This window comes from Biomphalaria glabrata, chromosome 14, assembly GCF_947242115.1.
Source record: "Biomphalaria glabrata chromosome 14, xgBioGlab47.1, whole genome shotgun sequence".
Lineage (NCBI taxonomy): Eukaryota > Metazoa > Mollusca > Gastropoda > Planorbidae > Biomphalaria > Biomphalaria glabrata.
The window spans coordinates 23,072,584-23,096,457 of NC_074724.1; the positions used below are offsets into that span (position 1 = coordinate 23,072,584).

The window sequence follows — 23,874 nt, forward strand, 5'->3', positions numbered from 1 at the left end:
TAAAAAAAAATACATTTTTTAAAAATGTATATTGAATTTTAAAAAACAGCAACAAGCAAACAAACAAACAAAACAACAACTAGAAAAGCATTTTTTTTGTTCGTATTTTATTTGTCAAATTGACCTAAGCTCAAGTCTCAGCTGTGAGCTGATAGACTTTCTCACGTGCATTCACTAAAGTAAAACGCGTTACACCTGAAGCTGATAAGCCATCACTCACATTTTTAACCTTTTTTTTCTTCTTCTTCCAATCCTGGCCTTGTTCGTTTGGCAGATTAGACGTAATCGTTCATGTCATGCATGGTCCCTCCTAACGGGCGATAACTCTATCTGATAAAACATTAGTCTCATTGACTCCCCTCCCCTTCCACTGTCTTAAACTATAGCGGTACTTAGGAAATAGAAGAGTCGCTGTCAACTAGGCGTCCCTAACCTTAACCTTAACCAACCCATCTTTATTGTTACTGTCTGCTCGTATTTCACGAGTACGCCGCATCATATACCTGCACTGCGTTACTGGAGTTGCCCGCTTACGAGGGTCGCCACGTGGTCCCCATTTTCTCAAAGATACTATCTCGAGAGGATGGTGCGGAATCAGGGGGGCCACCCTATTACATTGGTGTTGTCAGTGTGCACATGCTGAGGTACACAGTCTATTCTCTCACTGTTTCCCCTCCTTCCCCCCCTCTCTCTCTAACACACACACACACACATGATGCGTCTTAAACCAGACACGCGTTAATAAACAACAGCTCAACTCCCGATTATCTATGATCAACATTTAAACACGAGAAGTTGTCGAAGTCAGCTTAGTAAGGAGAAAAAAACAACAACGCGTTGTGAAATGTAACTTCATATGAAAGTGTCGGTATCAGGTTATCTTGAATGTTTATACAAAACATACATAATAAGTCAACAGTTATTTTAAACATGTAAGTTCGCTTTCAGCACAATTGTCCAAAAATAGAACCTAGATCAACTTAATACTGGATCTTGGGACGTTGCTCTCATGTCCATTCAGTAGTGACCTTGACCCATAGCCGCTTGTATATATTTGTTTTATTTTAGATTCTAGAATTTTGTTTTCAGACCATGGAGACAACAGTCTAGAGCGCATTCCACACGACCAGGCAGCCATTATTTGCCAAGCTACACGAGTTTGTACACTGTTTGTACACTTTTAGTACATTGTAATGTTTGTACACTTTTAGTACACTGTAATGTTTGTACACTTTTAGTACACTGTAATGTTTGTACACTTTTAGTACACTGTAATGTTTGTACACTTGTAGTACACTGTAATGTTTGTACACTTGTAGTACACTGTAATGTTTGTACACTTGTAGTACACTGTAATGTTTGTACACTTGTAGTACACTGTAATGTTTGTACACTTTTAGTACACTGTAATGTTTGTACACTTTTAGTACACTGTAATGTTTGTACACTTGTAGTACACTGTAATGTTTGTACTCTCTCTCTACTTTTTTAACTTGAACATGGACCAAATACCAAAAAGTTGTTAAACTTTCATGTCTATAAAACTTTTAAGCTAAGCAATAATACTATCGCAATACATACCATCTCTATTGTGATTTTAACTAAAGAACTGGTAATATCTGACCTCGGAGACATTTCCTGGGCCCTACAAATTTATAAGGAGATTCTTACGACCTGCCTCAGATCTGGCCTCATCATTATAAAACTTCTCAGTGAAACTTGTTTGGGGAGGGGGGGGTACTTTAAATTGTGTTTCGTGTTTATTTAAAACAAATCTCGTTACCTGATTTTTCTCTCTCTCTCTCTCTATTGACCATCGTGCTGAGTGTTTCATAGTTTATTATACCACTTCCTGAGATAAGACGTAATACTAGATATTTTATATTTGAGCTCAAGGCCTGCTATCAAAATAAATTGCACATTCTTGGATAAAACGAATTCCGGATTATAGAGTACAATAATAACGTTTCCATTCGTACGTAGTACTTTGCTTGCTCAAATTCTCATGTAGATATCAAAATAGATCCAACGAAATAAATGGCTTTAAAAAAAAAAACAACTATTTTGATGAAGTTAAAATCCCAGTGCGCCCCCCCCCCCCTCCCGACGTTTTTTTTTTTTCTTCCTTTATTGAGATCTTACAGTGTGTTTCCAATCACACCTCGCCGTCATTCCTCGTCTAATGAGATTACATCCTAAAGTAGACGTCGCTCGTGACGGTAGCATTCCTTCATCTTGGCCCACGTAATTTTATTGGAACAATTATTAGCTCCTCATCGCCCCCCCCCGCCCCATCACCAATTCCGTTTCTACTTTTCCCTTTTTCTCATTTTTTTTTGTCACGAGGGTAAATTTAGAGATGTCTTCCTGAGAGGGAATTTCTGGACAGAAGACTTTGTTAGCCACATAAAATATTTTCTTTGTCTCGTTGTGTATATTTATGTAGTCTTTACCGACTTCCAATGATAATTGCACATGACTTTATCACCGAAGAGAAAAAGTACATGTTATAATATATGTGATTATAAATTTTATTTGACCGCCAGAAATATAGCAATTTATTATATGCCTTTGAGGATTATATAATGACTGTGAAATTGTATCGATATACATTATCTATAATTCTTTTGTATTTATCGTTTATATAACAGTTCACAATGACTAAATAGTGTCTCCTATTTGTGTTACTAATAATCAATCTGCGTTCTGCATTACTGTCATCACTACTTGTATTGAATGTATAACTTTGTTTTCGCCTCGTTATCTTAAGAACAATCAATAACGAGGACAAGTTTGCGAGTGCTCTGTTGGGACTGGCTTTCAGTTTGCTTGCTTCCCTCCAACAAGTCATTACTTATTCTGATCTGATATACACACTGCACGCTAAGCTACTGAACTCTAGGCGTGCCCTCGGGGTATGTGGAAGAAAACGTTAAGCCTTGAATTCATTCTTCGAGCTGGCTGTCGAGGGTGCTTAACGTATACGTTGTCACTTCAACGCCTGTTGTTGTTTTTTTTTTATAAAAAAGTGTGTATCCCCTGATTGTTTCATACTTTAAATTTAGACGCGTTTATATTCTTTAATAAGAATCTTATCTTAGCAGATAAGATGTACTCCAAAATAAATAAAAAATTGTATTTATCTCGCCACCCTGATAGCGGATATTGTTGCCTTCTATCTAGACAAGGGCTTGTAATCTAAGCCGGCATCGAACAGGAGCCTGTTGGATACAACCGCTGCGCAAGTCGTCTGATGCTGTCTCATTATCTCTCGCATGGCGTGCGATATGACCTTCAACTTCCCCATTCCTTTTTTTTTTTTTTTGTCTAACCTACACACCCTACTGCACATGTCAAGAAGTAGCAGACAGCCTCTTGCAGACGTGTAGAGAAAGTGACACATTCTTGGGACAATAGTCTTCGAAATTGTAGACATCTGCAAGAGGTTGTCCGCCAGTCTTCCGCTTATCTCCCAGCCCAGCCGAGATGTCATAACAATCGATTACAGTTACGGTAATTTCGACCTCTCCCCACCCGCCCCCACAACATATTGCATTCATCTATTAATTCTTGAATTCAACTTGCTCTCCTCCCTCGTCCCGCCCTCGATTGCCGCTCGTCATCTACCCTTAGGAAATGTACAGCCTGATGAACGATACGGAAACGCAGTGCTGGTGCTGTGTCTATTTATAGGTTTAGCTCAAAAGATTGGTGATAGGTAAAACGGGAATAGAGGACCCCACCCTCTCTCTCCCCTTCTCCTTCCATACACATAAATAACATATGTATAACTTTTTTTTTTGCCTAAAAATTCATCTTTGGTCTGTTTTATGAGTCGCCCTGTTGTAAGGTATAGTGACCTCGGGGCCTGTACCAAGTATTTTCTTCATGGGTATGATAACTTGCTCCTTACCTATCTGATAAACATGTCTCCATTCGCAGTCGGGAGCTGACCCCGGGCGTACGGGAGTCTTAATTGACATCATCTTTTTTTGCTGGTTTCAGACCAGACGAAATCGAGAGGGAGAAAAAGGTTGGGTTTTTTTTTGGGGGGGGGGGGGTGGAGAGTATGAGTTGCCGCAGGTAAGATCAATATTAGATTTACTGTTTGTAATGGACTCACTCCATCTCTTTCTAACGCTACATATTTATTTTAGTTTTGTTGGTATTTCTAAATCTTGTCTTGCCAAAACTTCTTTTTAGGTTGAACCTCATGGCCATGAGGTAGGTGTAACATATAGGCATAAATCTAGTTTTATAATATTAAAGAATCTTAAAGTTTACTTTAAAAAATAGTGTGTGCATTCGCACCGATTCTTATTGTGCACACCAGCGCACCGTTCAACACGATTGATAGACATGTTGATAAGGACTGTTTGAGATCCGGCTGAAGCGATCAGCAACAAGATAGCACTATGAGCAGTCTGGAACTTCGTGCTACTAAAGAACTGGATTAAGGACCTGGAGCGACACTCGGGAGTGTGTCTGTGCTCGGTATTCAAGTTTGGCTAGGAAAGGAGTGGTGGAGCTAAAGATAAGAGACTCCTTGTGTATTGATGGCTGAAGTCACTGTCTCTGTTTTGTAACTTTTAACAAACACATCTACTGGTATTCAATTCTTTTCGTTGAGAGCTTGTCTTAGAGTTATTACAATATTATATAAACAAGCTAGGAGGCGCGGAGGCTGAGTGGTAAAGCGCTTGACTTCCAAACCGAGAGGTCCCGGGCTCGAATCTTGGCGAAGACTGTTCGTTTTTTAGGTCGGGATCTCTGGGGCGCCTCTGATATTTGTTGGGGAAAAGTAAAGGCGGTTGATCGTTGTGCTGACCACATAACAGCCTCGTTAACCGTGGGCCATAGAGACAGATGACCTTTACATCATCTGACCCATAGATCGCAAGGTCTGAAATAGGAGTTTTACTTAACTTTTCTTACATACAAACATCATACAAGATTTCGCCCCCGTCTGTCTGCTGTATACAGATTAGACTAGAATACTAAATCATCTACATTTTGAGAGGCTTTGTCACAAGGATGGGATGGACTTCTCGTGATAGCATTTTCAGATACCGTCTCACGTTGACAAAGTTTGTTACTTACTTCAATGTTCAATCAAATATTCTTAAGTATTTATATTCCAGAGTAATGCTATATCGTCTTCGTGTTTGATACACGCCACTGGATACCGAGTCATGGTTTGATACACGCCATTGGATACTAAGTCATGTTTTTTTTTTTCTTTTTATTTTTCTCTGTCTTTAAATTGATTTAGTCGATTGTTAGCAGAAAGAGAAACGGGTATACGATACGCCCTTGTCACACAGCCGTCTCTATGTTGAAGAACTCTGTTAGTATTCCGTCGTCTGTTCTAACACATCTTTATTTGCTGTAGAGATGTTGCTGAATCTGGACAAATTGTTGTGGGATGCTATATTTTCTTTCGATATTTTCCAGATTTATTTGCGATGGAGGCTATCAAGAAATGATGGCCGGTATTCCAACAAAAGCTTTCTTATAGTTAGTTTCTTATAAACTAAAATGTAACAAATTTTTGTTGACAGCCATTTGCTAGTAATTGAACCATGACTTGAACTTGTTAACACGTGTAGAACTGGACTGGTCTGTTTCTATCAGAGAATTGTTTCCTTGAAGTTACACACGATCAAGTGAAACATTTCTGTGCTCTAGAATCGTCCCATCAAAGATGTGGTGGCCCTCGTAGTGCTCTCTCGTGTTCTATCTCTGCGATCTGTATGTTCGCACTGGTTTATCTTCCCTTGGCTCCATCATGTAGCCTATTGTTCTCTGAACGATGCTATCTTACTCGTCATTGTACGCCTCACTCGACACTTGGAAATTAGAAAAAGAAAATGTTCAAGTCTATTACAGCCACGTGTTGCGAAGCTCCACCCTCGCCAAATCTCGTTTGTATTCCCACCGTTGACTTATACGTATGCAACAATGTACGTGCGAGTTGTTTTTTGATGAGGGGGGGGGGGGGAACTCGTATCGCATATTAAAAAATTGAGCGTTAAAAATGTCTCAAAAATCAAACATGAAATATGTGAACAATGTCCCGGCCAGGAGCCCTCGTGTCTCGTGGAACACCGCGGCCCAGGCACGTACCTGGTTCATAGGTAAACAGACACATATCACATGGATCCGAGATGATTTGAGAAATGCGCGGGCTCTTCTCCCAGGGAGGTTATGTCACCACATGTGACCGAGTGCTAATAACAGAGGGGCATTCCCGGTAGCAGAGGTCAAGTTTCTCCCCTCCCCCCCCCCCATCTCGTTTTTTTTTCTGACACCGACACCTCCGTGTCTACAGTCTTATTATTGAAATTACAAGTGGCACCCGAGAACATGTTTGGTGTCGCGAGCAAATAAAGGGTGTGGTTCTGTTCTCTAGGCCTTGTTGTACTAGAGATATCATGTTGGTCATTCAGAACTATCAATTGGGTCACAGAATATATCAAGTTTTACATTGCAATGAGCTCTAGCTTACTGTTGATTCATGGATGTAAGTGATACTGCATCGAGATCCTGACCTTTGCTGACCTCTAAGCAGTTGATGTTCAGATTTACAAATCCCGATTATTTAAGTAGAGTGTATTTGTGATTCATCCAATCAAATTTATAATCCCGGTATTTAAAAAAATAACAAGAAAAAATATTTTAAAAAAAGCTTAAAAAAAAACAACTCCTTTATGCATCTTATACAGCAATTATTTTGCTCTTTAATGAATATTAATTTATTTAAAACAAAATAGTATCCCCCCTCCCAGAAAAAAATTCCCGGTTAAGCGAATCTATAAAACTACTAGACTTTATAATATTCCAATGAATGGTTTTTAGAGCTAGACTTAGAAGACGGTGCGCAAAGTTTTCTTCTAAGAATAGAGCCTACATGCAGAAATACCCGAAGTCGTAGAGTCTGTTCAAGATAGAGATTTTCTAGTTCCCTAGGCAAATTTAAACTATTTTATATTTATATTTCAAAAAATTATAACGGCCAAGCTACAATTCAATAGACGTGTTGTAAAAAGCGTAAATTATTGCAGACTCACAGCTGACATTTTGTAACATATTTACACCATTGACCAGATAAATCGATTCACAGACACTAGATCAGGCAATCAAGCTTAATTGAACTCATCTCTGTGCTTAAACTAATCAATCATACAACGTGTTAAATAAATAAGTCATCAATCAAGACCAGACTTGCCGAGTATGGAGACTCGCTAATAAGCTCGGTTACTCATGGATATTATAATAGAAGTCGAAACAACAAAGAGTGATCACTGTCCCATTATGCAACGTGTCTGGGAAATGCGCATTCGCCTGAGTAACGAGCAGAAGTATTTACCTGCCTTATTGTCCTATAACCAATTAACTGACCACATTTGCATCATTCGGTGAGATGTAAAAGAAGAAGTAAAAAGGGGAGGGGCGATTACTGGAGAACGACTTTTTGTATATTTAAATAATTATTATTCAATTCAAAACATTTGTTGAATGATTTTAATGTGCATCATTACTGCCTTATACAAAGACCATAACAATATCATGATTAGTAAGACTGATGTGTACGAGTCATTGTTTAACCAAGATTGGTACTTGCTGTATCTTGCCTGCCCCTGAACTAGAAACACGGACGCACTCGACCACAATGGAAGCATCGCTCTTCTGAAGTTAACTTCCACTCTTTCGAAACATCAACCTCCTATTCAAACCACCCACTTGGTTGCTGCATTGGGCCGCCCCCACCACATATACGACAAATTCTTGGTGTTCGCTGAGTCAACTTGACCCCTACCTATGACCACTCCTTGAAACGTCAAAGTCAGTTAAATATTTACTTTATCGCTTCAGACTACCCCCCCCCCCCTCCCATTCACGTGAATACTCCGTTGCCAACTTCAAAGTCTGTAAGACATTTTTGTGTTTATAAAAGGAGACCATTTAGTTTTGTTTTTTTCTTTTTAAGTATGTTACCAAAACAAAAAGTAACTGACTTCTTAATGGTCGTCTCCCCTACTCCCGCATTGAAAATTTAAAGTAAATCTGAACTAGGTCTCCTGTGAAGTCTCGTGTTTTGTCCTGTGACATCTTGATTCTTATTTCTGTTCATTAAATTCCGTGGAGCCTCTAGATCTATGTGTAGACGCATTTCAGAATCGAATAACAAAAAATGTGTGCGGGCGTGTCTATAATCACATTTGATGTGCGTCGTGTCTCCTCTAGTCTGTCTTTCAAAATAGTCTGACCAAATCACAACATAAAATATCTGATAGATTATGTGGGAACAAGTGTTTGATAGATTACGTGTGTGTTGGGCCAATTCTGATTATTGTGCTCATTTACAGATGTTCTTTTTTTTTCTATTTTCTTAACTGAAAACGTGGGGTTTTTTTTAACACGTTTTATTTTCTAATAGATAAAAAATTTTGTATTCGCTTATATTATCTTATATATTATAGCAACTAGCTAATTGAAAAAAAATAAATAAATACTTTTCAAAAAGTATTATCGAATAATACACACCAAAAAAAAACAACATCCATCTAATCTCTAAAAACGTTTCTGTGTGTGTTTTACACCGATGTATTCTTTTCTTTATTTTTAAAAGTCGTATCTATTTAAAGTCATGCATGGAATGCAAACCCAAACCGATGACATTGACAAGAAATGCACTCATTTATGTTGGGCCAGGAGAAATAAAACTACATTAGCTGGGCAGTGAGAACATTCCAAACGTCATGTATGGCTATTTAAAGTGCTTCCATTCAAACTGCCAGTTCTTTGAATTTTTACTTCATTTTTTTTTTTTTTTAGCTTCCGCCTAACCAGCATAAAACCTTTGAACTGATCATAAATATCGAATTATCGAAATGTAGATGTAATGTCATTTGATTTCCATCTTCAGCAACTTGGTCGTTCTTTGAAGAAACGTAAATTACACACAAATGAATATGTACAAACCATTTTTAATAACGATTAAATACTGAAGTATGCTTTTTTTTAATAATAATTTTTCATTCTGAAACATAGTAATTGTGAGCTAACATTATCTGGCATTGAGGAATTGTTTTAAAATGTTGAAGCTGGTCTTCTGGCAGGTAACAAGAATCTTTTCTTAGCATGTCCAGGCCATCGAAGATGTCTACAATGTCAGTTGTCACCAGTGCTACAATATTAGTAGTTAGTGTTTTGTGTGTACGGGTTTCCTATTCATATCGATTTCTTAAGAACAGCGACGCTCGCGGAGATAATCTTCTGAATGGGTTATCTTAACTCGAGGTTTATTTTGAGTGCGACTTTAGCAATAGGTAGTGAACATAGGCCTAAGATAAACTGTTTTTATGGCGCCTACTGAATTAAGCCAAACTAGTCAGTGGCGTAGATGACCTTACTACCAAAAGAGGTAGCAGGAATACATAGAAAAACATATCCTTTTTTTTTTTTTTTACAAAGCTTATAAAAGTCAGTCTGTCTGTCTGTCTGGTAAAAAGTTTCTGCCACTTCCCATTCTCTGATTAAGTCGAAATTTTGCGCAATTATTCTGTTTCTCTTGAAAGACATGAATTAATAAAAAAAAATTAACCAATTAGTTAATTAATTACTGGTGATTAATTACTTTGTCTGATACCGAAATAAATGCTACTTAATGAGATATGTGGATGTATTTATGGGTTTAACCCTCTTATTACGTTTTGTCACCTTTTTTCTCGCCTCCCATTCTCGGATCATGTTAAAATTGTAATTTTTCATAGTTGAAGACGATACACGAATCAATCCAAAAACTGACCAATTAGTTAATCAATTAGTACAAATTAATTTTTTTTTTTTCATGTAGCAAAAGGGAGCCAAACCATGCCATTTTCAGATAAATGGCAGTAATTGTCGGTTATTACCCTTAGATTTTTGTTTTTAAAGTATTCTTTTGTCTTCTGTTTATTTATTTTTCCATTGATCTAATCCTTTTTTTTTTTTTTTTTTAATAAGGGCTGGTGCTTCAATGAAGCCAGTAAAGCAAAAATTAGACTTATTCTGACACCAGAATCAAACAAAGTTACAAGTTATATTCCATAGTTACATTGAGTCTTGTTGATGTGTCACCTGAACCAATGATTGATCTTGTAACTGTACAACAGTACGTCACCATTTATTCCCTCCACTTTGTGTGTGTGTGTGTTGACCTTGATTGCACTTCTTTCGACTCGTGCTATAAGATGGGCATTAAAGTGGCAAGGAAATCAATCACTGTATTCACAACTTTTGCCGCACACACACACACTAAGGAAATCTTGCAGAAGTTAAAAAACTATTCAACAACTTCTCCCCCTCCCCTCGAGCACAAACATGACACGGCAAGTGTGTGTGTGTGTGAAGGGGTAGTGAGTGACAACGCCATTTTGTGTGGGGTAACATTTAAAAAAAAAGGGCGCGGGGGAGGGGATTTGAAACGTTTAAAATGTAAAGCAGACGTTTTTCTTGAAGGCCATCACTCACGCGGCATGATTGGAAATCAGTTTTTTTCTTCTTTTATTAGTTCTTTCTTTTTGTCTCACTCGACCCCTCCCTCCCCCCGGCTCTCTCAGTTCTTTCATCTTTCTCGTGACGCCTTCTTCCCCCCGTCACTGACACAGTTTATTTTGTGTAATCCCCAGATCTGTTATCTGGTTCGATTTAATTAGGTCACGTACATTCGTGTGTGTGTGTGTGTGTTTGTGCTACCGCTGCCTCGTTTCTGTCACGTGACACAGTTGTAGTTGGTGTGAGTGCTTGTGTGTGTGTGTACACTTGCAGACGTGGAGGAATAGATTGGATAAACATCGTCCGACTATCAAGTTCGTATGACCAATTGACATTTACTGTAGCAGGTCTTGACATTACAGGCTGGCATTATCGTGACATTGCGCTTTGGACGCGAGTTTATCCAGCGTCACTCACTCACGAGGAATTGGCGAGAGATGTCTACATATACATGCAAATTTAGTGCCTGGGGTAGTTAAATATCATGTGATTCTGTAAACTATTTTGTACAAGTCTTAGACAACACACACACACACTCGAAGACGCATTCATATATTGTTTGAAAGAAATTTACAGTAGTTACGTATAATTATGTATATATCCATCTCATATTTATCCTGTGGATGATTATTGTGCGATTCACCTGATAGCGATGCTGCGAACACTTCACTACGACTACGATTTTTCTGTTTCAAAAAAGGTTTTACTCTTTTACATACCTACAAATACACAAGACATAAAATCTAATGACACGTGACCGCATACCTTGTATTGAATGCAGGCAGCCAACTACATAGAAAAGACATTCCGCTTTCACCGAAACCGTGTAATTCTCAACATTCTCCGGAAAGCCTTGCGATAATATGATGAGTCACAGATCTAGTCATTCGGGTGTTCATCAAATATTCGGATGTATTGGTAAACAAACCAGCGTGTTTCATTATGTAACCCAACACTTAGTGCAGGATTAAAACTCATGAAATGATTATTGATGAATGGTTTATATAAACAAAGGTGACCAGTTCATTTATATACCGTCTGCTACAGAATGGTACGTAAATAAATAATTAAACAGAGAGAGAGAGAGGGTGAGATCGAATCTTGTTTTGAGTTTTCTTGTATTGGTCTGAATTCGGTTGAATGTCACTTGATTACGTTTGTTATTCATTAAATCTATTTGAAAGTAAAAACACTTTGTGATTAGATCTACTAAACTAGTTCTTGTATGTCTATGCTAGAGGACCACTTTCCAGTCACGCCATGGTGACCTTTAGTCACGCTTTGTGTGGTGTCGATACTAATCAATGCCGTGCTCAGCCTGATGGAGCTCCTTTTTTTTTCTATTTTTCCTTCCTTCCGACTCACTCTTTCAGTGGCACCTGCGTTGCACATTTTATGCAAATGAACACGAGTGTGAGTCACGCGGCGTGGATCATTAAATACGGGTCCCCCTGCCCGGTTGATCACTGGAACTACTCACTTTTTTTCTTTTTACGGCAGTCGACACCCTACCCATGGCCATTCGAACCGGTTTTACAACTCGCCCCAGCCTCGTTATCCGAGAAGCTCTCGAACATTAAAAGAAAATTAATAATAATAAAGAGAAATAATTGAAGCCCCCAGCCTCATTTTTGGTGGCCTCCCTTTACAGAAAGTTTGCTTGGATCTCCAGCGGAAGCGCAAGCTGTCTCGTTCGGCTGTTCCTACTGATTTGTTTGTGCTCCTTGCTAGTGTCTTGGTGCTGTAACCTTTGTTTCGACGTAAGGACATAATATGGACAGATAATAACAGAGTTATGATGTTTGGAAGAAGGGGAGGGGGGAATCCCCGCTACGCCCAACCCGGTCTGAAACCAATAAATATTAACCGATCATGTCAATGATTTCCCGTGTCATCCAATCAAAACGGAAAGTCCCTATGTAGCAGAAAATATTACGATCAGGGGAGATTACCCGTGGATGGCTGTCGCTGATAAAAAGGAAGATGGGGTAAGGGGAGGAGGGTGAGAGAGGCACACTCCTACTTCCAAGTTTGGGAGGGGGGTGTATCTGGATGAACACTTTATCGAAATCATTTTATTTGGTATGAAGACCTTACTTGGAGCTTCTCAAAATGTCGTTGACCTTTCCTACATCAAATAGCTATTTCACAAAATGCCCCCCGTGCATTAGTGTACAATGTCCATAATATCATACAATACCACAATAACATCAATGTAGTTTTTAGTAGTTTTTACATTAACTGGTGTCTATCTTTCATTTGGTAACACATTTTAACAGTGACAACAAACATAAGTCGGACACTCCCAGACCCCCACCCCCACACTATGTATTCATTAGCATTTTTATGAAAAGGAGAGATACAAAAGTATTGGAAACTCGTGGATGTAACACGAGCGAGATAAATTATGCAAGCTTTTCTCTTCTCTGCCTCACATTTCATTCGCTGGTTCTGTGAACAGAGTTGATCTATTCAGCCCTCGACACTAACCTCGTTTTTTTTTTTAGTATCATCCGCTGATTCTCATTGACCTAGAAAGCCACATAAGTATAGATTCACTAATTTCCAGTTGAACAATGTAAATAAATACATTAATACATTGTTTAAGGCATGGGAGTTCAAGGAAGCGCGGTGGCTGAGCGGCAAGGCGCCTGGCTTCCGAACCAAGGGGCCTCGGGCTCGAATCCTTGTGAAGACCTGGTGCCCCTGATGCCACCCAGCTCTAATTAGTTGGGTAAAATCAAAGCCTGTTGATTGTTGCGTTGACCACATGACACCCTCGTCAACTGTCGATCCCAGAAACAGATGCTCTTTTGCATCATCTGCCTTACGTATCGCAAGGTCTGAAAAGGGTACTTTACTTCATGCCGAGTTTATTCTCTCTCCTAGCAACGAAATATTTGCAATAGTTATAACTTTTCCCTCTTCAATATTATCATTCATTATGGGTACTGAATATCGAACCCTGACCAAGAGATTTAAATGTTAGTACCTTTTGGACGTCCTTGTGTCCAGCCAACTGGCTACCTGATATTTGTTTGGACAGCCACCAATCCAGACACTATACTGTCTTCCAAGACATTTCCCTTCTTCGGAATACTTTAAACACGTTACTCTTCCTATCTTATTGTTGTTTCTTCAAAACCTCACTGTAGAATGCAAATTAATTTTATCACGTAACACACTTAGTGACTAATCACGTGACACAATAGTCCTTCATAGTATGAGGCAGTGCTAGAAGGCACTCTGGTGTCGCTAACATCATCACTAATGAAATCAGTGTTATTTTGTTTCCGACAATCTTTCCAGTGTCGGGTTATAGGAGCCTCCTAAGTCACAGATAAAATGTGAACATTAACATCTCTTATTGCCAAGTTTTCTTTCTTGTTCCAAGTGTCATTCTTTTTTTTTTCTCTTTTCTTTATCTCTAACGTCGCATTCTGTTTACTAATGGACACACATGTTTCTTTACTCGCTTTCTATATCGTCAGCGGCATCATTCAAAACCGAGGAGAGGACCGAGAATGAAATAATAAAGAGTGCTCTTTTTTTCAAAGAAAAGGAATCATTAATGCTGTTTAGAAAGCTAGCAAAGGCTAGCGATGAGTAAAGAGAAGCACAAAAACGTGATTGAAAGTTGTAAAATAAATATCAAATCTTATTACATTTCACAAAAAAAAATGATGATAATTTATAAATAAACATACCCTTATTAATAGCGAGTTTTGATAGACCAAGTTTTTGACCCCCCCCCCCACACCTTTTTTTTTTTTTTAAAGAATTTCCTGGGAGACAGTTTAGTATGTAATAATTCAGACTTCTCCCAGTGAAACATGGCAGTCACGTGTCGACAAAAGCAGTGGTTATAAAATTCGTTTCCCTTATAAATAGCATATTAAACTGAACGCCTTTGATTTGGGCGCTCTGCTCCAGAGCCTCTTCGGTGAACTGTAGCGCCCGCCGGGGAACTGATTTTTAGTTTTGAAAGCTGAATGGTAAATATTGTTTCTGCCATAAACTTTTCGAGTGACTTTCGCCACAAGTTGTAGCGGACGACTCAAAGCTCGAGAACGACACGAGGGCCCAATGCGGCCTTACACCGAGGGATTAGGAGAAAAAAAAGGCAATACGCTTAGAGATTGATTTGTACTAAGGATTCTTCTTTCTTCATTATTTTCTTCAGCTGTCTTTGTCCACCTCCTCTTTTTGTGACTCCCCTCCTTCCCTCTTCAGTGCCTCATGATTGTATCTCTCTATTCAGTTTCTCTCCAACCGCCCCTCCCTCTCTATTGCCTCCATACTAATAGTCCACTAAAATCAATACAGGACCTTTGTTCCTTTGGTGACTAATTGAATCCAGATTATTTGCTTAGCTCCGACCCCAAGGAGACCACCCTAAATCGACACGGGCCCCGTGCATGCGAGAAGGCCCAACGCCCGTGTAATGACCCGCACGTGTCCATTTTACAGGAGACAACAATGCCGGAACTGTCCGGTGTCATTATTAGACAGAGGGGGGGAACAATCGGCTCGTGCCTGATTTCCGAGCTTGTCGTCGAGTGCTGTCCGTGTAACGTTTGTTCCTTCCTCCAATCTTTGTCCTCAATTAGTTGTATTCACATTTATGACATCTCCAATTATTTTTTAAATCAACATTCCCCATTAACATTAACATCACACATTTCACACCGAGTGGTTAAGCGCTTGGCTTCTGAACCGAGGGGTATCGAGTTCCGATCCTAGAGAAGACTTAAGATTTTTAACTTCCATTCAACACTTACGGGTACGTTGTGGAGACAAAGGTGGTTTGTCATTAGCAAAGAAATAGACAAGCTTTACATCACCTGCCCCTTAGAACACATGGTTACATTTTTCTTTTCACTAAATTCTCACGCATTTTGCTTTTACACGTATGATAATTTCTTTGTTGATACATTTTTAACACATGTCCTTAGATTCTAGTGTCACGGAAATGAAAAGCTTTTCAAATGAATCATTTTCTTTTATCTCATTCTCATATAAATTTTGGGATATTTTTACGCTAGTTACGAGGCGTTAATTACCTTAGTAAATGGTTCGGTAATTTGTTTTTCTCCTAACTGCACTCCCAGCACTCACTACCACTTTTTAGCTTACTGGGAGTCTCCTTTCTTTGTCCCCTTCGTTCTTGTCCTGTTATCTCTTGTGGCTATTACCTAGTCCAGATATATTATTCAGACTTAGTTTAAAGGAAGTTTTTTTTCTCTCTGCCTTTTCTGTTTTCAAAAATGGAATCTATACGCCGTGAGCGTTGTTCCGACATTTACTTACATCTCTTCTGACACCCTTTTACTGAATAATGAACTCCATTACCGGGAAAGGTTCCCTTCAGGCGCTTGGCCAGCTTTCTAGAATTTTTTCTCTCCACTTTCCACCTAGAACAACAATCTGCTTTTTCTGTCCACAAACACAAAGACTTGACCGTGTCTAAAAATGAAAACGTTTCAATGCCCTTTTGTTGATCTCATTGAATCCTGGAACTGACAATATAACACTTAAATAAATCCAATAACGTAATTTGCATAAATCTGTTCGCAGAGAAAGAAAGTAGGAAAACAAATGCAAGGCCATTTCAATATTTGATTTCTAAATACTCCACGAAGGCTGGTCGAGTGCAGCTGTATCTACAAGGGCCTTGAATGGTTGCTAAGTAAATAAAAGAAGCATAACTCATCATATTTGAATTTTAGAAGTCAGTTGCCTCCCATTACTCACACCGTTTTTTTTTTGTTTTTTTTTGGGGGGTGGGGTTGGGGGGGGGGAAAGGGGGATTCAATAGTATATACAAGGGAAAAATTTACAATCACTTTATTTAAATGTCGAATGCATTTCATCTTTTTTTTTCTTTATTACACCGGCTTCTCATTCCAGTGTTTTATATCAATGTTTGACATTTGTCACTAACCATTTTGAATGCGTTGAATCTACCTATGGCAGTAGTTTTTGAACGATTCCATTGTCATGTTCAAACAATCTTAAGCACCGCCTTTCACCCAAGTCCACTTCAAAAAAGTGGTGAAGTGTGTGTACACTTTTAACCCCCCGTCCCCCCATTTTTTGTAGCCCTCGCCACAGTGTCGCCCAGTGACAGGCGTGAACAAATCAACAAACGTCCAGGTTGAGCACGCGCCACGGCCAAGGTTAGGTTATTTTCTTTTTAAACAACTTTCTTCCGAAATTTCACCACGTCTGTCCACTCCCCCATGAATAATTGACTGCAACAATTTCTTAAAACAATTTGCCACTCGCTGCTGTTTCACACGACATGCACCATCTGTGGTATCATCACCCCCTGCCATCCTGTAGGTGTCCACGAGTTAAGATTTACATACAAGGGAAACAGCGGACAGACAAATCCTGCAGTGTTGTTTACTTGCGCCCTTAAAGACACACACACGCATGTACAACACACACATTGATTGAGTCTAAATTTGAACACATCATTCGCGTTTGTGTGTGCGTGTGTTCCATCTGCTTGTCTTTCTAATGTTCAAGCCAACATTTTTTTTATTCACTATTCGATGACTAATTAACTTCTCTCCCCGCCTCTTTTCCACATCCTACGAGTGTTACTGTGTGTGTGTGTGTGTGGAGATAGTCGACTTGGGTGCCAATAATGGCTCCTCCTCACGCCGAGTATCAAAAAGACTCGGTCTTTGTCATCGGAGCGAGTGCCGGACCACCTAGGACTTGACGATTGCACAGCCGCGGCACAATGACAGGGGAACTTGAATCTCGCAGTTGGAGACAGATGCTAGTAACCTCTACATGACCTCTCTGTTTCTCTCTCCTTTCAAATTCTTTTTCTTTTTTTTTTTTGTTCTTCCTAAAAGCATGTGTCTCACCTTAAAAAATGAGAAGCTTTGACGCACGTGTAGGATTCGTTTAATGGCGGTTGGAATGTGTTTATTGTGTGTTTTAAACGCTTTAGTCGCCACGTGACTTGGGTCGTCAGTATTACATACTGAAAAAAAGTACTTCATTTGTAAAAGTAGTCACATTTTTTGTATTTGTTCCAGCACTTTTTAATAATACTAATAGTAATACCAATGATAATAATGATAATAATAATCTTTATTATCCATAAGGAAATTGGTCTTACAATGTGTGCACTACACCAAACAAACATTGTAAGTATAGAAAACCAAAATACACATTCACAGCAGACTCACTTACAATTTACATGCGAAATGTTTCTATCAGACTGTTGAATTGTATTTAATGATTTGGTTGTCAGGGGAACTAAAGGGATTTTGTGTCTTGTATCTCTTTGCTATTGGTGTCTTGTATCTCTTTGCTATTGGTGTCTTGTATCTCTTTGCTCTTGGTGTCTTGTATCTCTTTTGTGATGGTATGTCATATGTAAATTATCATTTTAAAAAATTGGTTGCTATGCAGTGACGAAATTAACTGGCGCTGAAAGTGAATGAAAATAATAGTCTCGCGTTGATTTAATAATCTCTTCGATCATAATTACAAAGATAAAACCACAATTTTAGTTTGACCTAATTTTAAGAGCTCTTCCTCCTTCTCTAACGCTACTGCATCGTCTGCAAGACGTGAACTTTGCATTTGTGCGCTCCTTTTGTCCACTCGCCAAGTCAATGTTTCCAAGATGATATAACACCCAGGCACACAGGGTGTTAGTTTTTCATTATTTCTCTTTTAGCACTAATCAAATCTCTCGATTCGTCCTCCTATTTTAGATGTCGACCGTCACACGAGAGCTTGGTTGGTCCAGGCCGGTGAAATGTCGGCTTGAATTAGTTTCATGTATGACATCACCAAGTAATCCGTCGGTGACGCAACAGCCGATTGTTCACTTTCGGCTTTATTGCATTATTTATTATCGACCAGACCGTAGCAAAAATCTATTATAAACACTCCAGTTTTTTCTTTTAAATCAACGGTACACAAAGGTTTGATTGCATGCGAACAAAGGTTTGATTGCATTCGATCTTATTCGCATAATGTATGCAGTCCGACCACATTACACCCAACCGCCACCAGTCTGCTTGAATTAATTATGCATAGTTAATGCAGTGTAACTGTTTAGAATATTCACAATATAAAAGGTACACATAAAAACTACATGTTCTATTTACCCCCACCCCCCCAAATGTTTTACAAAGCCTTCCTCTCTGTCTGTCTGTTTGTCTGTGTCAGGTACAACTTCATTAATAAATATTATAAATAAGACACAAGCATGAAATATTTTTGTTTTTAAAAAAAAATCGGCATGTCACAAACTAAACCCAGCTTCTATACATGCTCACTGGCCTGTACAAATCATATAAATAACAAACTGTAGCAATGGCTGCTCGCTTAGTGAATTTTTCGTCCCATGTCTATTTTGAATCTACACTAAATCAATATTCAATTAGTTTAGGTTATGTTACAGAGCTGTAAAATGCTCTGTAGTTGAACTTTAAAAGTTCAATTGCTCGCTTCGCGGCATACATCTACCGAGCTCTAAAGAGAGCTAAAGTTTTGGATGTGGAAAGAAGATTGCAGTGGCTATATACAGTCACCTAAATTTTAGAAGAAAAAAGTGTTGTATATTAAAAGTTAAAATCTCGTGAAAGCCACGCGCACTCTTTAAAATCATGAATTAGAACTTTAACATATCTTTGTATACACGTTAAACCTCTTTGCAATAGTTAGTGTTTACCCATGCGCATTAACTCGTGTATTTCATCAGCACGCCATTTCAGTCTTGTCTTTTTTTTTTTTCCTCTTGCATCATCCAGATAGCACCACAGACTGGTCATCTGAGAGATAGCACCACAGACTGGTCATCTGAGAGATAGCACCACAGACTGGTCATCTGAGAGATAGCACCACAGACTGGTCATCTGAGAGATAGCACCACAGACTGGTCATCTGAGAGATAGCACCACAGACTGGTCATCTGAGAGATAGCACCACAGACTGGTCATCTGAGAGATAGCACCACAGACTGGTCATCTGAGAGATAGCACTGCGAACTGATCTGGTCGTCTGAGACAATATTTGATTGGATTAGTAACTCACGTGACAAATGAGATCCGAGCATGAAGCATGACGAGGTCATCTTTGTGGATACAGCCTCCCTGGAGAGGGTGGACATACCTCTTGTACATTTGGATCTTATTATTTAATAGACCCTGCGCTTCAGAAGAAGGTAAGATCATTTCATAATATTTAGATCTTCAATGAAACAAAACTGCCGAGCTGTTTGCCCCCCCCCCCCCCCCCAATGTTTACTTTTTTTTTCTTTAGTACATGTAGACTTGTGTAACAATCATCCTGACTTCCTCACCTGTTTGTTGCGTCTCCTTAGCCCCTCCCAATTCAAAACACAATATAGAGAAAACAAACACAGGAAAAACATGATTTGAAATTATTTATTATTTAAAACAAAGGGTTATAACATCTTAAGTTTGGCGTAGGGCCTGTCTGAGAAAAAGTCGATTTAGTAGCCAGCTTGAATATACCTTCAACATGCACAGCAAATATTTGGGGTTATTAGAAGAAAAAAAATGGGTTCATTTGATTAAATTTATATTTTCACTCAGTGCCAGCACCGGGTTTAAATGTAGTCAAAATATAAGAGTATGTGTGATAAGATCGACTGTATGTAATCTATTCAAAACAAACGCTAAGATTATCATTATGCCAACTAAAAATTATGAATTAAAAACTAGCTTCTCTCTTTACTTTGACTCTAATTCCTAGCAATGAAATGTCAACAATTACTCTAGAAACACTTCATTCATAGCTCACCAAGCCGGCCGGCTCACCCTTACGGAGGGAATGTGTTCCCAGACTAATTAATTCAATATTTTCTCACCGAGATGGTTATTTGACTAACATTAAATCGTCTTTGTCAATGACCTCCTGCTACGTTGACTCCCTACCGCCCCCAAGTCTCCTCCTTAGCTAACAGATTCAGCACAGAATTATTTCTGTTTTTTTTTGTTTTTTTTTTAGTTTTCTTCCAATAATTATTTTGATCTCGCCATCCTATAATATTGATCTTCTTTCGGTCAACCGACCTCACCCTCATCTTTCCTTTTTATATCTCCCCCCTCCCACCGCTTCATTTCTATGGCCGGGGACCATCCGGTTGAACAGTTCTGCACAGCCAACAGTTGACTCAACACTATTGCCCCCCCCCCTACCTCCACTCAACACACACTCAATAGGCTTCATTTAAAACCAATAGGAAACGGTAGATTATAAACATAAAACTGTCGCAATCAGATCTAGCTCTTGGCGCTACTCGACACAGGTCTCGAGTTTTCAAATTGCTGTAGGCAGGGAAGAAATCTTTTTTTTTTTTCCTTCTTTAACTTTATTGATTTTTTTTTTTATTTCTCTCTTACTGTTGACCTGTTTACTTAACAATTTAGCACATGACTTCACCACCTTCGCCCCTCCATCTCTCTTCTAAACATTACCATCCTCCTCCATGCTACAGACCAAATAAAAAATCTTAAAATTTTTTAAATAATAACATAGCGTATAAATAGAACAAAATAAGGGGGGTGGGTGGTTGTAATACTCTTACGGCTAAATGTATTTTTTTGTTTTCTTTGCAAATCGACGAACAACCACGCCTAATAGAAGACTAGAATACAAAGGGAGATTAGAAACCGGATTTTGAAAGTGAAAACAATAACTACCTACGAAGTTCCCTCGATAGACCTCGGTTTCTTTATTCTTGAAAAACAAACTCGCGAACGGTGGCAGTGTAATGTGTTTAGATAAAGCTTGCATTGGTTTGATAGGTTTCTTACTAGCTTGAAAGAGTGAATGTGAGAGAGGAATGAATGAAATAAAGAGAGGGGGGGGGGGGAGGGGGAGATAACGTCATCTTCATATTCCAATATTTGTGAACCACAACTAATTATTTGAACGTCAAATTGGTTTGTATTTGTCAACGCGAGGTGTGTGTTTATCTGTATGTTTGTCAGCGCTCGTGGTTTTTTGTGTCTTTGGGTTTAGAGGATAACAAATTGTGTATCCCAGGTTGAAGCGATAACTGTTGCCCATTAGCGTGGTGTAATGGTTCTCAGGGCATTGCAGCAGATTATCGATGTTTATCTGTTGTATTAGTCTTTGGAAATCCTCATTTCAAAAGGGATCTGTGTCTCCATTTAGATATTTTGTCTGCCGAACTGATAATCGGAGGTTCGAACCTTTTAAAACAATGATTGGAATTAAAGAGCAACTGTATAGATTTAAAACAATGATTGAAATTAGACAACAACTGTATAGATTTAAAACAATGATTGAAATTAAAGAGCAACTGTATAGGTTTACGAAAAACTAGGCGAAAAATCATTGCGAATTTTTTTTTCCCCTATACTATGATCTTATCAGCGTAATGTTAAATTTTATTTAAAACAGTTTGAGTACTACACTCTTATGCATTCTGGTTTTCGGGTATTCCCTGTTATATAAATAGAAGCAACTAGACACTAACACAGAACGACATCACCTCGCCGTTGTTTTCAGTTAGCTTTAACCTAAAGGAAGTAAATATACACAAGACACTAGAGATGAATTCTCACCCATGGTACTTACTGGGCAAGTCATAGCCTCCCCCTTCCTTCACAAAAAGTATACTGTCCCTATTTCCCCTTCCAGTAGTACGAGGCCGTGCCGAGTCCCATAGACGTGATAAAGGTCGGGAGGCTGAGTGAGCGCCTAATTGGTATCTCGTGCTACGTACTTTATGTCTCTCGCCGTCCAGCGGACTGATAAAACGCCCCGGTTTTCTCCACCGGGTGAGCGCTGATTTACCGCGTGATGCTAATGAAAAGAGAAAAGAGAATCTGGCCATAAAAGCCCAGTGTCCATTCCAATGTCATTTTTGGACTCACCTCTGATATATACTTGGTCCCCACCCCACCTACCATTAAGGGTTTCTTTTCTCATCCATAATCCAAGGAGTTATGCGCTGTGGTCACGTTATCTTGGTGAAAATAAGCAGGCCCACCGAGTCGTTGCCCCTGCGCTAATACGTTACTCTTATTTCTCAAACCCGAACCCAAAACCTCGTGTTAAATAAGGTTCTGAAATAAACACCATCCTGGTTGTATGTTCTTTGGATCCAACCTTTCTTTTGTTCCACCCTTCAAAACAGAAATATCACTCTTGATCCTTTGAAATCCAGCCATTCTAAATAACCTTAATCCTATGCAACATTCTTTTATGCACTCGGCAACATTAAAACCCTCGATACACCCTCCATTGTTTAGACGTTATTCATCCTAAAACTAAATTCTCTGGTACATTTGGAGGGGAAAAAAAAAAGGTATTTTATAATGCTTTCTATCGCCCAGTGTCCAAATATTTTCCTTAACGAATGGGCTGTTAACGATAACAATTAGCATTCCTTTTAGGCTCAACCACACACATTTGGATATTTTTGAAATGTATTTTTTCTGCACGTTTCGGCTGTTGTAATTTGTCAACAGTGTATTATTGCTCAACATCACTCAATATGCTTGAATTTTTAAATATTCCATTTATGTTTATTCCAATTCCATTAATGATCTTTAAAGGCAATGAAATAAAGAACAGAGATAAAGAACAAAAAAAAAAATAAACTTGCATTTGTGGAATTAATTTCCTCGAAGAAGGGAGATTATCCTGTTATGAATAAAGTAAAAAAAAAAGGGGGAGGCTATCTAGCGAAATCATTCATCAGTCGGACATTGTCCAATAATTGCTCGGCCCGTCTTGTTAAAACATTAACTGTTTATGAAGATTAAGGACAGTTACAAATGCATAATCACTGTGACATTAATCAGGAGGTATTTCAACAGCGTGTCTGCAAAGCTTGCTCGGAAGAGATGTGGAGGGCGGGCTGGCTGTGCGCTGGGTTGAAATCTCGTGTGTAGGGACCAAAAGTCTATTGTTTCAATAAATGAAGAGAGGTAGATGATTATCTTTATAAGATCTCTCAACGTTGAAACAAACAATAAGTATAGAAATATATAAATAAAGGGAACAAGTGTCTGTGGCCCTCCCCCTACCACTTCAGGTCTGTGGAAGACACGAGTAAAGTATGTCTGATAGATGGAGAGAAAGAATCTCTCCTTTTGTTTTCAGGTGAAAGGCCACACATAAGAAGAACGAACGAAAAAAAAAACACCGGGGATGATGGCGAGGGCGCCCTCTCACTTTTGTCTGGAGCTCTTTAGTGGGAGGTAGCACGACTTGTGGTTCGAGTCAAGGAGCAGGCCACAAACCCCACGGTGGGTTGTTTACCGTTTGCCTCTTTTAATTTCAACGTGTTTATGT

General features: G+C 38.9%; 1 protein-coding gene across 7 annotated transcripts in view; it reads left to right on the plus strand.

Moving 5' to 3' along the window:
- Positions 1-23,874, plus strand: part of LOC106063526 (roundabout homolog 1-like) — a 154,604-nt gene that overhangs the window by 19,373 nt on the left and 111,357 nt on the right. For all 7 annotated transcript variants that reach the window (XM_056009527.1, XM_056009526.1, XM_056009530.1 and 4 more), the window contains exon 3: positions 19,329-19,741. In XM_056009527.1, the coding sequence (XP_055865502.1) occupies positions 19,639-19,741 (103 nt within the window). In that variant the 5' untranslated portion in view covers positions 19,329-19,638. The remainder of the gene's footprint in view (positions 1-19,328; positions 19,742-23,874) is intronic.